This window comes from Carettochelys insculpta, chromosome 12, assembly GCF_033958435.1.
Source record: "Carettochelys insculpta isolate YL-2023 chromosome 12, ASM3395843v1, whole genome shotgun sequence".
Taxonomy (NCBI): Eukaryota; Metazoa; Chordata; order Testudines; family Carettochelyidae; genus Carettochelys; species Carettochelys insculpta.
Window position 1 is genome coordinate 37,010,519 of NC_134148.1, and position 15,075 is coordinate 37,025,593.

A 15,075-nucleotide genomic window follows, 5' to 3' on the forward strand; every position below is an offset into this window, starting at 1 on the left:
GATACCTGATCCTTGATGCTATCCCACAGACCAGGCTCTGGAACGATCATAAACTTCTACTAAACCCCATGTCTTTGTGAATATGCACTTCCATCCTTTGTTCTCTTCTCTCTACACTACCATTCTCAATTCCAGCTGACACAGTTGTAGTTCTTAAATGAACAAAAATTCATTTAAATGCCTTTACTCAGAACAACCAGTCTTCTGAATCAAGGCACCTACTGACCCGTCCTGACTACCCACAGTTCTGTATCTTCAGCACCTCTGGCAATTAATCTACTTGTCATCCTTTGTTTGTAAGTATTGTTTGCATCAACTACTTCAGAGTGGAGCTGCAATATCTGGTTTCACTGGTTGATAAGGAGTGGATCTCTTGCACTTCCCCCATTGTTGCTTAGCCCAGTGATTAAATACACTGTTGACAAAACAAAGTAACAGGAAAAAAAAGTGTTGTACTTCTGGAATGAAAAGGGTTTTTTAAATATATGAATACCAACAACAGGAGTGTCATTCATTTAGTTTTGTATTTTACTCAACAACCTCAGCACTTCCCAGAGGACTTAATAGCAGTTCCATCTGGTCACCAGTCATGCTGGGCAAACTGGGCTTTTTACGGACACCAACAGGAGCATCAGTGCAAATAAATCTAAAGTCATACATCACTTAGAACCAGCTTTGAGAATGGAGGCATCACACCGAGAAAGAGGCTTGATGGAACATCAAGTTTTTCGTCATACTCGGCTTCTGTGTCTAGTCTATTACCCCAACAAAAAGAACCTTATTTAATACCAAGCATGTGATACTTAATACAAGTCGCCTTCCTTTGCAACCAAACCACCTTCTGTACCATTAAAAGATTTAACAGCAGTGACAAAGTAGACAAGAATGACCCAAATACTTAAATCTAAGCTTTTTGCTCCCCTAGTGATGCCCATTTCTTACTGATATCTTGGTATCATTTGTCAGAATACTTGTTTTGCGATGTAAAGGAGGAGGGGCTTTTGTGGTTTTAAATCATGCTCAGAAATGGGATTACTACAGTTTCACTCAAACACAGCTGAAGTTCTAAATTCTCTATACCAGCAAGTCAGTGGTCTTCTAGGAAAAGACAACATTACAAGCCATTTTATGCCAATATTAAGCCATTAATTCTCCATTGTTCACATGCACAAACAACATTATTTACTGTCAAAGGGAGGTCTGCATGAAAAGCCCATACGGATAAAGCTATTCAGAATGCACAAAAAACAACCAAATGCTATAGAAACCAATATGGAATTAGGCTAGAATTGTGAGCGAAGAATACAATGGTATTGTTAAGGTGGTTTGGTCCAAGAGAGCTGACTGTAATCACATGCATACTTTGTTTAGTCACATGACTGCCTTTCATTTAAGTGCTGTTGCAATGTTTATAATGATGGGTACCACATTGTTAGTGTTTTCTCCTAATGTTTTCAACCACCTACATAACAATTTAAAAAAAACAACCATTAACTTGGACAGTTTTAACAAAACCCTCATAGCCAGCTGAAAGATCTGAGGATCTCCAGTTGTGGAAATCAGTATGTGCGAGGGAGAAGAGCAGTCTCTACACCAAAAGGTCACAGTCAAATAAGGGAAACTGGAGGGTGGGTGGGGGGAGAACCCACAACAACTCTGAACTGTTTTTTTTCCTAATGTTTGGGAGAAATACTCCCACCAAAGAAAAACTACTGTACTTAACCACAGGACTGTGTATTCAAGAGGCCATGTACATGTGAAAGTAGCCAAGTGCCACATTATTCAGATACCACAACTAACACCTGCATGAACAGCTGGCAGAATCAGAGGAAGAGAAACATTACACATCATGTTTAGGGCAGACTGGTGTTATGTTAGTATTCTACATTTGTAAACCAGATAAGCACTGTCAGAGGGAACTCACAATTTGACGGCTGGTCCAGAGTGACAAAGTATGCATAGAGAGGAGGATGGGAGGGACTGGATTTCTACTGGCACATCTGCATTCCCCATTTAATGTTAAGAAGAAATCAAGGCTCTCGCCAAACAGAAGAAGCAAGTGTAAAAAGTTCAAGTTGTAAACGCAGTGTAGTGTTATCTTCAGGTAGCCTGTGACAGTTTTGTCCTGTTTGATTTGGTCAAGAAATTAATGCTACTGCTGTATGCTCCACTTCATTTTTAGGTATTGAGTCAGTCAAATGTCCTTTTGGTTCCTGTGGCATCTGAGAAAAAAACTGGTTTCCATAATGAATTTGCTCAATAACATTCATGCAATACCCCATATAGCACTTAGCTATGTCCCAACTCAGCTGAACATACAGCATTTGGCTAACCTATGACTACAATGACAGGGGACTTCACAGCTTCTGGGGCTCCTTAAAGAATGGTGGTCTTCTGCCAAACAGTTCTCAGGTGCATTTCTTCCCTTCCCCCAGAAATAAATCTCAAAAATGATACTAAAGGGCAAACTGCTATAAAATCACACAAAATCAACCCTCTAAAGTGACCTTTTGGGAAAAATAGCAACTGCTTTTCTCCAAAACCTAGAGTATGTGGTTTGTAGTATGAACAAGAGGTTACCAGTATCAACGGAATTTCTGTCGGCTGCTGAGAAATGCGAGATGTACTTTTTATATATATATATATATATATATATATATATATATATATATATATATATATATATATACATACACACATATAAAAAATAAGAGTGAGGTAGATAAATGTTTGAAAAAAAATCAAAAACTGTCCCCCGTCATACTTGAAAACCCTTATCTCAGTATTTAAATTTATTATGGGGCATCTCTACAGTGATTTAAACTGATATCACAAAAATAAATAAAAAAATCCTACATAGAATACCTTCTTAATTAACTTTTTTTTGTCTTTTCATTAAAGGGAACAATTACTATGGGACAGAGGCAAGAGAAGATAGTGGGTTCTAAAACTACACAAGCAAAAAGCACTACAAACATTTTTTTCTTAAATCTCCAGTCACAACGAGCAATCCGTATATTTTTATTCTTTGTTCTTACTCAAAAAAAAATTTAACATATCCATCCCAGAACAACCTCTTGACTGCCATTCTTTGGTTGGATCAGTGCTGACCAAGAGGGGTAGATGCTAGAACTTAAGATGAGCAACTGTTATGGCTCCTTTATAGACTTGCATCATGTCCCCACACCTCTCCCTCCATATACCCTGCCTTCTCCCCACTACCTTCATAAGGCTTCCTTGGCTGAACAAGCAAATTACTATTTCTCTTTTGTGCTGAAGTTTGGTCTATGGTTTGAGCAACAAGCTTGTACTTTTTACAGGTTTCCAAAGCTGCCGCATTTAACTGTTTGCTAATAAATCTGGTGGCCCCGCTCACTGAAGAGCCCTCTGTTCCTCCCTGCCTGATCTCAAGAGCATGCCATGATCATGGCAAAACGGGGAAGGTTTTGAACCAGGTGCAGTCCAAAATGTGGCCTTTCAACATCTTCTAATGAGAAAGCCTAGCAGCTGGGGGGCTGCTAGATCAGAGCCTTTCCTGGCTGAACACAAAAATGCCTGACACTGACAGCTCAACCAACTTAGACTCAACATAGCTGTTGTTCATGGGATGGAAGGGTTAAAATATTCATTTTAAAAAATAGAGACCCAAAAGCCTGGTGTCTACTGTTGTTGTACCCAACAATTAAAAAAATATATATATGTGTGTGTGTCACAACCAAAACAAGAGGCAAGGGAAAGTGGGGGTCTGACTCTTGTACAACAATGAATATGAACACTGAACAAGAATGTACTCAATATGTAACCTTTTTTTCTGACCTGAGTTTGTATGGTGCCTTGCACTGTAACAGACTCGAATGCTGCATGGGCACAGGTCAGCAAGAGGGAGAGGAGGACAGGGTTAAAACCACCACAACACAGTACCACTAGAGGGCTACTGGTTGCATACCCCTTCTCCCCCAGCCCCTCAAGAGCCTTGTTACCCACACAGCCAATATGTTGTAAAACAGCTAATGGGGGGGGGGGGGGAATGGAGGAAATGTAATTATAAAAAGGCATTACCAGTTCATGGCAAATCATGTTACAGGGATCAGTTACTAGGAAGAAGGAAGTAAAAGTTACACACTATAGTACAAAGCATAAGAAAATTGTTGGGGGGGGGGGGCGGGAAGGGAAGGAGGGCAGACCTGAAGGTTGTCATAGATTAAATCCACAAAGATAAAGAACAAAAAAAATAGCAGCTTTTTTCTGTATAGACATATAGATGAGTATCTGAACCGTAAAAAAGTTATAAAAGTGACACAAAAGACAATGTGTATGCAAATGATCCATGGTCTAACATAGAACTGCAAGACCCTTTGAGAAGTCTGAATAACAGAGAAAAGGTCAACAAAGCGTCATATGCTTGAATCCGTTACCGCTTTTTGTGTTCTCCAATTTGTTTTGACGTGTGTTTTCCGGCTAGCCTGAGGAGGAGGGTAGGCTGCAACGATGGAGGTCCTTTCCGGTTCACTTCAGGCTGGTTTGCTGTTTTTGGCGTGCAGTCGACTTTTTGCACGAAACATATATAAGTGTACGAGTGTGTGTGATATTCAGCTCACCACTGCCAGTTTTGTCCAGAATTCTTGGTGGGGGGAGGGTGGACGGAGGCAGGGCTGTTTCTAAACCCCACCCTCCTTTTCCTCTCCATCATGAGAAAACATATCCCGTTTTGTCCAGTTTAAAAAACGATCTAGACAATCAGATTTTTGTAAAATACCAGTGTATGATTGAATGGAGTGTATTGGTCAGTATCTCTTAAATAGAGCAGTTGATTAGTGTGCTCCTTCCAAGCCTACAAAAACAAACAATGCCCCTCCCTGCCAAAAACCAAAACCACTACACCCCCCCGCCCCCTCCCAAAAAAAAGTTCAGGATTTTTTTTTGGCAAAATTTGGCAGCGTTGAAAATGGTAACAACCTTGGACGAATGATGGCCCTTTTTAAATTCTTTTACATGTTCCTAAAAAGGTTAGGAGTAACATTAAAAATCCAGTCTTTTTTAATTCTGTATTTATAAAGACCTACAGTGTTAAGCAGGTGCTTGCAAAGGCTAATAGGAGCCACCTGGCCTGCAATTTCTTTGATCTGATAAAAGTGCTGTACGGTTGAACTTGCACACAGATATGTTTCCCATTATGAAGCAGAAAGAGAGAGAGAGAGAGAGAGAGAGAGAGAAAGAAAGAGAAGAAAGACATCAGCTCTCAAGTTTTCTGTTGCTATTAAGTGTTAACAGAGTTTTAAAAGGCTGACTGTGTGCCCCACTGAACGGAGTCCTTTACTGAAAGAAACATCTGCTTGCATATTGAACAAAGAAAAAAACTAATGTGTTTACTGAAAAGAGGATTCTCCGGTGTGCAGCTATGGCAGTTCTGAAGATCCACTGAGGTACAGTAGGCTTTTGAATATATTTTCTTCTTTCTTTCTTTCTTTCTTTCCCCAACACGTGTGTTTGTACGACTCTGGGTTTTAAGGATCAGCAGGCCGAAGACTGGGGTAAAGGCAAGGCCCGTTCGTTCTTGCGTCCCCCGTTCATGTGCGCGTACGGCTGTCTCTCCTCAAAGCTGGCCCGCAGGACCACTACACCTGGGCCGTTCTCAGCTTTGTGTCCTGAGTGCTTGTCAGTGGGTTGGAGGGTGGAGGAGGGATCTAAAGGAATGCTCTCCATGTTTTCAGTCTCCAGATCGAGTTCCTCAGTGTCTGGAGGCTTGTTCTCCTCACTGAAGAAGAAGGAGACCTCTTTAAATGCTGGATCCAGCTCATCCTTAATGCTACCAATTATTTCCAGGAACGAAGGCCTCATCTTGGGGTTGTACTGCCAACACATCCGCATCAACTCAAACCTGGAATGAAAAATAAAAATACAAAACATGTTTATACAATCTGATACATACACAAATTTTGCCATTGCACAGGTCCCACTGCTTACTTGCATTGAGCAAAAAGTTAATACTATGAAATAAAATACTAAGTACAAGTCCCCTTAAAACATAAATACCCTTGGGGGAGTTAGAACCTGCTCCCTCCAGCTCCCACAGTTAAGACCAGAAGACAGTTATTTGTCTAATCTGGCCTCCTGAATGCCACTGACAGTTCACCCAGTAATTCCTGCACAGAACCCAAAGCGTTAGGATTGAAATTAGAGCATATATTTTAGAGAAACAAACATTCGATCTTGATTAAAGGATGAATGAGAAAGAAACTACCTAAAATGGACACACACAGTAAGCAGAGGTAGCTCTTTACGGCTTTCTCTGCAAGCTGGTTTCACAAACATGCACTCATTTTTCCAGTAATGATTTGAATTGTCTCCAATTTTTCAATTTTTTTGTACATTATGGACACCAGAACTGTACACTATTTTAGTAGCACTTTCATCAGTACCATATGTCACCTCTCTACCTCCACTCAACATTCTCCTCTTTCATTCAAAGACGATTAGTCCTCTTTTCCACATCACACGCAGCTCATGTTCAGTCAGTTAACTCTAACTAGTTAGTACTTTTCAAGGTCAATGCTTTCCCATATACAGTTCCCAGTCTTGTAAGTCTAGCCTTAAAAGAATGAAAGAAAGAAATCATACCATGTCAAACTTCCAGAAAGTAAAAAAGTGAGATAGGTTGCATATCTCTGGTCTGACAGCCTTAGGAGCTGACTGGTCCTGAACAAGGGAGTTTGCTGGACCCGGGGAGGTCAGGCATCTGGGCTGTAGTCAGTGGGGGCGGGGAGAGACTAGCTTCGCCACTGGGCTCCCCCTCAGTGGCCCTGCAGGCTCCTCTACCCTCAGCTCCACCCCTGCCAATGGGACTCTGTGGTCCAGCGACTCTGGTCTAGCAACATCTGTGGTCCTGCCGGACCAGAGTGTCCTGGATCACAGAGGTACTACCTGTAACAGTATTTTCTCATCACCCTAAATACCTTGTACACATTGGAATGTTGTGGCCCAGATTTTTTTAAGAGTCTCAGTTGATTTATATTATTAGCTGGCAATGCAATACTATTTTACAGATCACCTGTTTGAATACAGCAGTGGTTGTATCAGCCAGGACAGCATCCCACTGGCAAAACAAGACCACAAGAAGAGACAGTAACTGATGCAAAATGTTGCTTTCACTATGCATGACATTGCACGGTTGAATATTTCTCCCTGCTCTGTCTGCACTTTGAATACAACCCAAGTCAGTATCTCACCCCCTCAGGTGCAGGGATGCCTGTTGTTCCTATATACAAGCAGGTTAACAGTAGGAGAAAAGGAAAATAAATACACAAACTTGACATTAATAGACATGGCAAAAAAAGTCAGAAAAAACACGCAACTAGTCAAAGTTTAACTTCTACTATGCTGACATGAAGACTGCAGTTGGAATCAAATCTGAGTCTTTCAATCACGGCTGGACAGAGCATTAGAACACATCCTAGAAAATACACAGCAGAAAACAATTCCTAGAGCAGCTCCCAGAAAGGTGATCTGATAAACCATAAGATTTTTCCTTCTTTACAACAGTTGTCTTATGGACAAGGTATTAGATTGGGACTCTGGGTTCAGTTCTGACCAAGCTCTACTAGACTTGCCACCAGCCTCCCGCTGCAGACTTCATACCGCTTCAGGGCCAGCAGCCCCACAGGGAGACACTACAACCCCCTCCCTGCCCCCAGATCCCAGAGCTCTCAGCCCCCAACTCGCTCATGCCCTTGGTGGGAGGGGGGAAGGAGGGAGAGCCCTCCTGCCGCTTCCTATTTTCAGCAAGCAGCAAAGACAGCTTGCCCAGCTCTGTGCTGATGGACAGAGGGGAACAGAGCTGGCACAATGAGTGGTGGAGTCCTGCATGCAGCTGTAGGAGCAAGAAGGGTTAAGGGAGCCACTCAGTGTGCATGTTCACTTTGCAACCCTTCAGTCTTTATTAGTATATCTGTCATCCCTTTGTAGGTTTCTAGCTTAGTCTGTTACATTTTGAAATGTAGGAGGCAAAGCCTGTAGCCTGTACTAAGAAATGGAGGATATGGCCCTTTGTGATGATTCTTTGTTTTTAAAGTTGTTAACATGTTGGAAAATTAGTTTAGCAGCTGTCAAAATTAGTGCCACACCGGAAAGTAATAAAAATAAAATACAGAAGAAAGTTGACACCTCATAATAATATCCTGGGTAAAGGGGACAACATTCAATATGTGTTTTTTGCCTGATGCATCAGGTGCAGTAGGCATGAGTAAGGTATTTACGTTAAAGAGACACATGCTGTTCTGGCTCCAAAACCATACAATCTTGTACATCTGTGTGGTGTGGCAGGCAGAAAGGAGTGGACGTGTGCCTGTCATTTAGAAATCCATTGGCTGAAGATGACCATTCCTGGTGAACGGGACCTGCACGAAGCAGTGTCTCGGCTCATGCCACTCCCTGTTTGAATTACGCAGGCTGGGGCTGCTAACTGCAGAGATGGAAACAGGGGCCTGATGTAAAGAGTGTGCTCACCCCTGATTTAGAAAAGCCCCTAGATTTGATGAAATTATGCCAGGATGTTCTCCCTCCTCAGAGCAGCCCAGAATTGGAACAGTACAAAGGTGACTTGAAGCCCCTTTAATCCCCTGTACCTCAATAACACCAATTAACTCCCTGGAAGGGTTTTCAACATCCAAATTACTTTAAACTGTTTACTCTATTTTTTGCTATGTATTCTGCAGGCAAGGAAAACAGGCTCACTGGTTTCACTTTCTAGTTCTCATGCCCTCGTCACCAGGATTTTCTGCAATGTATTACCCTCACAGTCATGGGCATGCCCATCCAAAACAGAACAAAGCCAACACCCAATATATCTGCTTCTAGTCAGCAAGGAAGACAGAATTATTATTACTTCTTGTAGGAGGCACTGATAATATGGAGACAGGAAACAGATAAGATAGATAGTATGCTGCCATGTTTGGGTTGCAAATTGCTTGGGGGAACATTTAAATCCAAACAAATCTCTTCCCTGAAATGCTTCTTTTACTACACATGCACTTCTATTAATATTAGCTTGGGTACAACTTGATATCAGTAAGAATAAAAATCAACTATCTGATCTTATCCCTTTAACATGCAAAAACTAAAAGTAAACTAGCAAAACAATCTGTAGCACAGAAAAAAAAATTACCTGAACAGCTGGTCCCTGCATCCCAAATACACGTGTACACATATTAAAATGTTTATTAAAAAATTTATACTTAGATTTCAATCAACCTACAAAAATGCGTCCTCCCTTCTCACTTCCCCCCACAATGAGAAAGAAGAGAAAATCTATTACATATATTATATATAAAATCCATTTATGTTACTTCACTGCTGTTTCCTCTCCAGCTGACAGCCATGTCCCTGAATAGAAACATCAGCTAAGGCCAAGAACACTAGATATTCACTGGCTCATAGCCTTGCAGTTTAGAGGCAACACTAAGGATATACCACAAGCAGTGGAGTAATGCATGTGACATCAGCACAAAACAAGAACATGTGATTTTTCTTTTAAGCTATTCCAGAATCAAAAACCTTAAAGTACTTCCCATAAAAGAAAGGGGCTTTTCCACTCTGTAGGACTGGAGACTTTGTTTACAGTATCTCCACAAGAAAACTTTCCAGCAGACAACAGGAAGAATTTAAAGGATGGTACAAATCTAATTTTATTCTAAATATGCATGTTTCTGAAGGATGGCAAGTCAGGTCTGGGAAGCGATAGCAATTGCTAAGCAGTGGACTATTCAGTGTCTTGGAAATGAATTTTCTACTTTCTGCTTACACAGAAATGCAGCAAAGTCATTGTGCTTTCTGCACTTGGGCATTAAATAGATAAACTCCTCGAAAAGTTGCATTCCTTTTTAGTATTTTGAGAGGCTAATAGAGACAATAATAAATGAACTCAATGTATATTTGCAACGTGCATCAAACTTGATTCCTTATTACTGGGTCTGACAACAGTTAGGAAATTAGGAGGACAAGCAAGGGCTGTAACAATCCTGCTGCCCACTACATCCTCTATGACCTCTTATTAGTCTGACATGGAAGATGCTGGCTTTAAAATGAGCTATAACCACAGACAAAGCAAAAAATAAGAGATGTTTAAACTGGCTGTTAATCAAAGCTACATACAATCTTGCTTCCAACACAGAATTCTCCCTCCTGCTTCAAAAAGCTCACTTTTAAAATCCCAATGGGAACACACAATCTACGGACTTAAGCAGTAATAAAACTCGATGTACAGCCGAAATCTGATGCACAGTATGCGGCTGTTTCAACTGTAGTATATAAGATTCTATTTACGTGTCAAGAGGAGAAAAAAGCAGCAATGCATCTCTTAGGTGATTACTACTGTTTAACACCCATGCCGGTTAAATGTGCACATTATGCAAAATATTCCTGCACCCTCATACACAAACAACAAAATGTCCCTTCTTAGGCACTTAGATCCTTCTCAAATACCTTCCGCTCCTCTGAGTGCCTGTGCAACTGCCTAACACCACCCATCAAAGTCTGCCTTTGAAAGAGCACAAGGGTTAAAACCCCACTGCAAAACAAAATGTCATATTCTTTCGTCCTGATCCATCCAGAAGTAAATGACTCTGGTGCTAGAGGTTAGCATTGCACAGCTATATACAAGCATAACAGCCACCAAAGCCTCGTGTTGCTCTGCGTGTTCCTGTGAGGGGGTAGCAGCAAGAGAAGACCCAAGAAAAATTAATGCATTTGACAACAGCCCTGAGCATTTCAGTAACACACTGTACACATGAGCATTTAATGTAGCACTTTACCCCCTCCAACTTTTTGGGGGAACCTTCGTGCTCCAATTTACGCCACAGGGTCAGAATTAAGGCTGCTTCCTCAGACATCAGCCACTTTTATTTTTAGCTGCGTTCAAGACAAACAACTTTGGAGGAAGCTGCTCCATGGCTCTTGGGGTACGCGTCATGGTGTAGTTATACCACCTGATCGCCAGCTCCCCTTCCAGCCTTACCATACACACTACTGCTGAACACGAGCAGCACACTGACTTTTCTGCAGCAGGATGACTTAGCACCTTCCTGGGCATCTTGAACAGAATATTAAAATACCTTCAATCTACAGCCAGACGACATTAAAGGCTGATGCACCGCTGTGGTGGAGGCACTCTACAATTCCCAGGGGGACTGATGTGCCAGGGAACATAATGCTTTGAAAGAAAAACCTTACGGTCTTAAAGATCAAAGCCATAGAGAAAAAACAATACAGCACCTAACTCCTGCCACCAAAACAGAAATCCCTGCAACTGGTATGGGTCTTCACAGATCGCTTGCCAGAAATTGCCTACTGAAAACATAAGATATGCATTGAGACTGGCACAGATTTCCAGGAACATCTCTGCTCTAGTGCAACCCACAGAGATGCACTTTCAAGGGATTTTCTTCTTCCGGGCACACCCACAGATAACCACAAACAGGATATACAGGGCAGGGTAAAATGGGAGGAGACAAATCTCTGGATACTGACTGCTCCTCTGTACGTGCCCCTGGTGATACAGAAGGAAAGCTTATTAACTAGACTGACTGTGATCAGGCACGTTGAGAGAAATTTGGCTCACCATACATGAAATTCACTGGAACTGCACCCATTCCCGTGTCACTCTATTTACACAGATGTTATAAAAATCACAGAATTCTAAAACTGAAAGGGACCTCAGGAGGTCATGAAGTCCAGTCCTTTGTCCTCATGGCAGGACCAAGCACCATGTTTATCATGCCTGTTAGATACCTATCCAACCTCTTCTTAAATATCTCCATTTATAACATTAAGGGGAGGTCTACAACTGCATAGCTAGAACTGATGTACGGAAATCGACTTATTTGACTGTCTTCACTAAGGAAGATCAACAGGAGCATTTCTTTACCAGATGTGTGAAACTGAACTCCAGAAGATTGACCCTGACTGGGTGGATCTTCATGGAAATGTAGACAAGCCCTAAGGCAGCCCCTGGCATCAGGGTGGATGTACCATTGTCCTCTCTTTTCTCCCCATTCATCAGCCCAGGCTGTGGTCACTGGGACATTGCTGGTGATGCTACTTTACTGCAGTGTGGGGAATGGGGGACATGTCCAGAAATGGCTCAGCCAAGAATTGTCAGCACCAAAGAGAGCAAATGTCTCTGTGGGTGGGTGGGGGTAGGGTACATCTCAAGTGCTTTCATTTGGATTCAAGGGTCTGTTGAACGTAAAAACAAGACAAGCTGCAAGGGAGGGAGGGAGGGGCAAGTCACTGCAGTTGCTAAATGTGGAAGCACTTTCAATGTTCTGCATTTCAGAAAATGACGAGGCACTTTACACACAATCCCATCTACGAGGCATCACTCACCCATCCTTCCTGCCAGTGGAAGGGAGGGGGGGAGAACTGGCATATTGACGCTACTTCCCTCTCCCCCTGGAGAAGGAGGTGTCAGCGGAGATGGGGGACCTCGGGGAGCAGAACAGATTTCCCCAACACACCTAGCCATGACCCTGAAACAGTTCAGGAGAGGAGATTCAAACTCAGAAGCCACCTCTGTCGGGAGTATTCAGATTCAGAGTCCGGTGTAACCTGTGATAGATTCAGGAACTAGCTCCTGAAATTTTGAAGTGGATTCCTAATTGCCCACATTTGGGGTGTTAACTCTGGAGCTGTGGCGGGCAACCTGTGGGCCCTTGGCGCAGGGTGGGGCCCTCGGGGCTGGGTGGGGCCCTCAAGACATTTTTGTTTACTGTTGCCATTATGCAGGATTGACAGATCCTGCTGGTTTCTCTTGGCATGGTTTTTTTTTTTCTCCTAGCGGTATTACTTAAGTGACAGGCACATACAGCCAGGGCACCGGAAGTGAGGTGCGCGCTGACTGCGCACAACGAGTGAGCTGTGCATTTCCTTTGCATCCAATCAAAGTGCTGCTATGGGCCAATCAGCAGACCCCTATGGTACCCAAGCGCAGACCCTATCTTGGGAGACTGTCTTGGTTACAACAATCTTGCGGCCCACTGAGGTGATGGAGGGCCACCCACGTGGCCCACTCACTAGCCTGGGTTGTCCATCGCTGCTTCACTTGAGCCAGCAAATGACTGCCTCCCCTCCTCTCTCTCTGGTCACCATGAATTAGCCCTGCACTGCAGTACACTGACTCAGAAGCTAATTTTACTGCATAGTATGTAAATCCTCCCCTTCTTCAAGCTCGTGACCCTGAAAGTGGATACATGCAGCCAGGGATATCCCTGGGGGTGAGGGGCAGAAGGGATGAATACGTCAGCTCTGGGACCACTGTGCCAGCTAGTGCAATGGCTTGCGAGCCTCCCTCCCCCACCACCACGTGAAACACCCGGTGTGGTTGCCCCAATTCTCCCTGTCTAGAGACAGCCCTGCACAAGCAAAGCACTGACTGCAGGGGTGAAACTGGCAGATGGTCTTGGTATATTTAAGCCTGCCTCCTCATGCTGGGAGGTTGAGGGAACACACCTAGGGGCAGAAGCAGTGTTCCCTGCTAAGCTGAGCACTTGGGCAGCCACCCAGGAGAAATTCAGGTGCTGTCCAGCTGAGGAGCAGAATGCTCAGAGTGGCCACTGCCTGTGTTTCTAGTGGTGGTGAACATCTGCACAGGCCTTGCTGCACATAAAATTTATTCTGGCCATCGATGGAGAAAATTAGACAGAATAGCAGTTAGAACTGATGGCCTCTTATGGTACCTTCCAACCCTTCTGTGATTTTTATCCATATGTCAGATTAACGAGGAATTTCTAAAGCTAAATGCCTTGCCAAGTTCATTCCCATTGAACAACTTGCCTTCCGAGTGCTGTCTGAAACAAGATCACCTTACCCAGTCCCTCCAAGTGCCTTGTTCCTAATGTTTAACTCTCGTAATATCAAACATTAACTTCAAAGCCCCTGATTGCTAGAAATTCTCCACAGAATCACAGAAGGGAGAGGGGAGCGTCACATGGCAGTCAGACCTCCTCCTCCCACCGCCCACCGCCTGCCCACCTCCTCCAACAAAACCCCGGCTGTCATCTGAAACCAAAGCAAGTCCTCCAGCCAGAGGCTCTTTTCCGAAGAATCCCAAGCAGCTGAGGCCCTTAAGTGATTGCATCCCTTCTGTGGGCCTCCAACAAATTTCAATAACTCAAGACACGGCATTTCCTTCCAGAAAGCTAGTTTGGGAAGCATATCAAAGTAGTAAAAGTCTGAACAACTGAAACTACTGTACACAAAACCCTGCAGAAGTATTTTAACAATGTAATGTGAAGGGCTGAAGCCTGTTATAGCTGTAGACGATCTGCTGCAATTATTAAATGCTGGTAATAGGAATGAGTAAAGCTGTTTGGCAATTTCTCGCTCTTTACGCTTACAGGAAAGGGAGGAGAAAACACTGACCTCAATGCAATGAGGGCTATCAACTGTGGTAATGGGTCCAGCGCTTCTCTGGGCAGAAAAGAATTACTGCATTATTTTAGCTGCATGCTGAATTAGAAAGCTTGGATTCCCAAGGGTTAAGTCAAAATTTATTTCAGCTGTCCCAAACTCTCGCTGTTCTCTTTTGATCTCCAACAGCATAATTTTAAATCTAACAGAAAAGTTGAAGACTACTCTGATCAACTCCCCAAACAGAAATATTTCTTGCACACAATCTATATTTCCTTGGCAAAGAAAACAAAGAGTTTTAGCAGCTTAACTTAAGTTTAGTTAATGTGGGATTCTTGCTACTAGTAAAGTTGTTTTAAAGCACGTTTGGTTCACAGAGACAGTTCAAGTCGAATCTAGCACTGCTACAGCATTTTAACAACCCTGCATATTAACTTTTTATTTGCTTATTTGGATTTAGATGAGCGAAGAGAGAGGAGAAGAGAAGTTATATAGAAGGGACATGTTAAAAATACTTTGTTCAAAACAGATGTAGCACTGCAACATCATGAGACAGTGGAGGTGGTCAAAATGATGTTGCTCTCAGGAGCTCCCGCCCAGACCCCACATCGCCTCCAGCCCGCTGCCCCAGCAGCTGTCTGCTATACACTGAACCCCTAGTTTTTGGCTCCACAT

At 43.0% G+C, this 15,075-nt stretch overlaps 1 protein-coding gene across 1 annotated transcript in view; it reads right to left on the bottom strand.

Moving 5' to 3' along the window:
* Window positions 1-1,798: 1,798 nt before the first annotated feature.
* The window catches only part of IGF1R (insulin like growth factor 1 receptor), a 274,707-nt gene continuing 261,430 nt past the window's right edge, over window positions 1,799-15,075 (bottom strand). Inside the window, exon 21 of the mRNA XM_075006985.1 lies at window positions 1,799-5,878. Within this exon, the coding sequence (XP_074863086.1) occupies window positions 5,512-5,878 (367 nt within the window). The 3' untranslated portion in view covers window positions 1,799-5,511. The remainder of the gene's footprint in view (window positions 5,879-15,075) is intronic.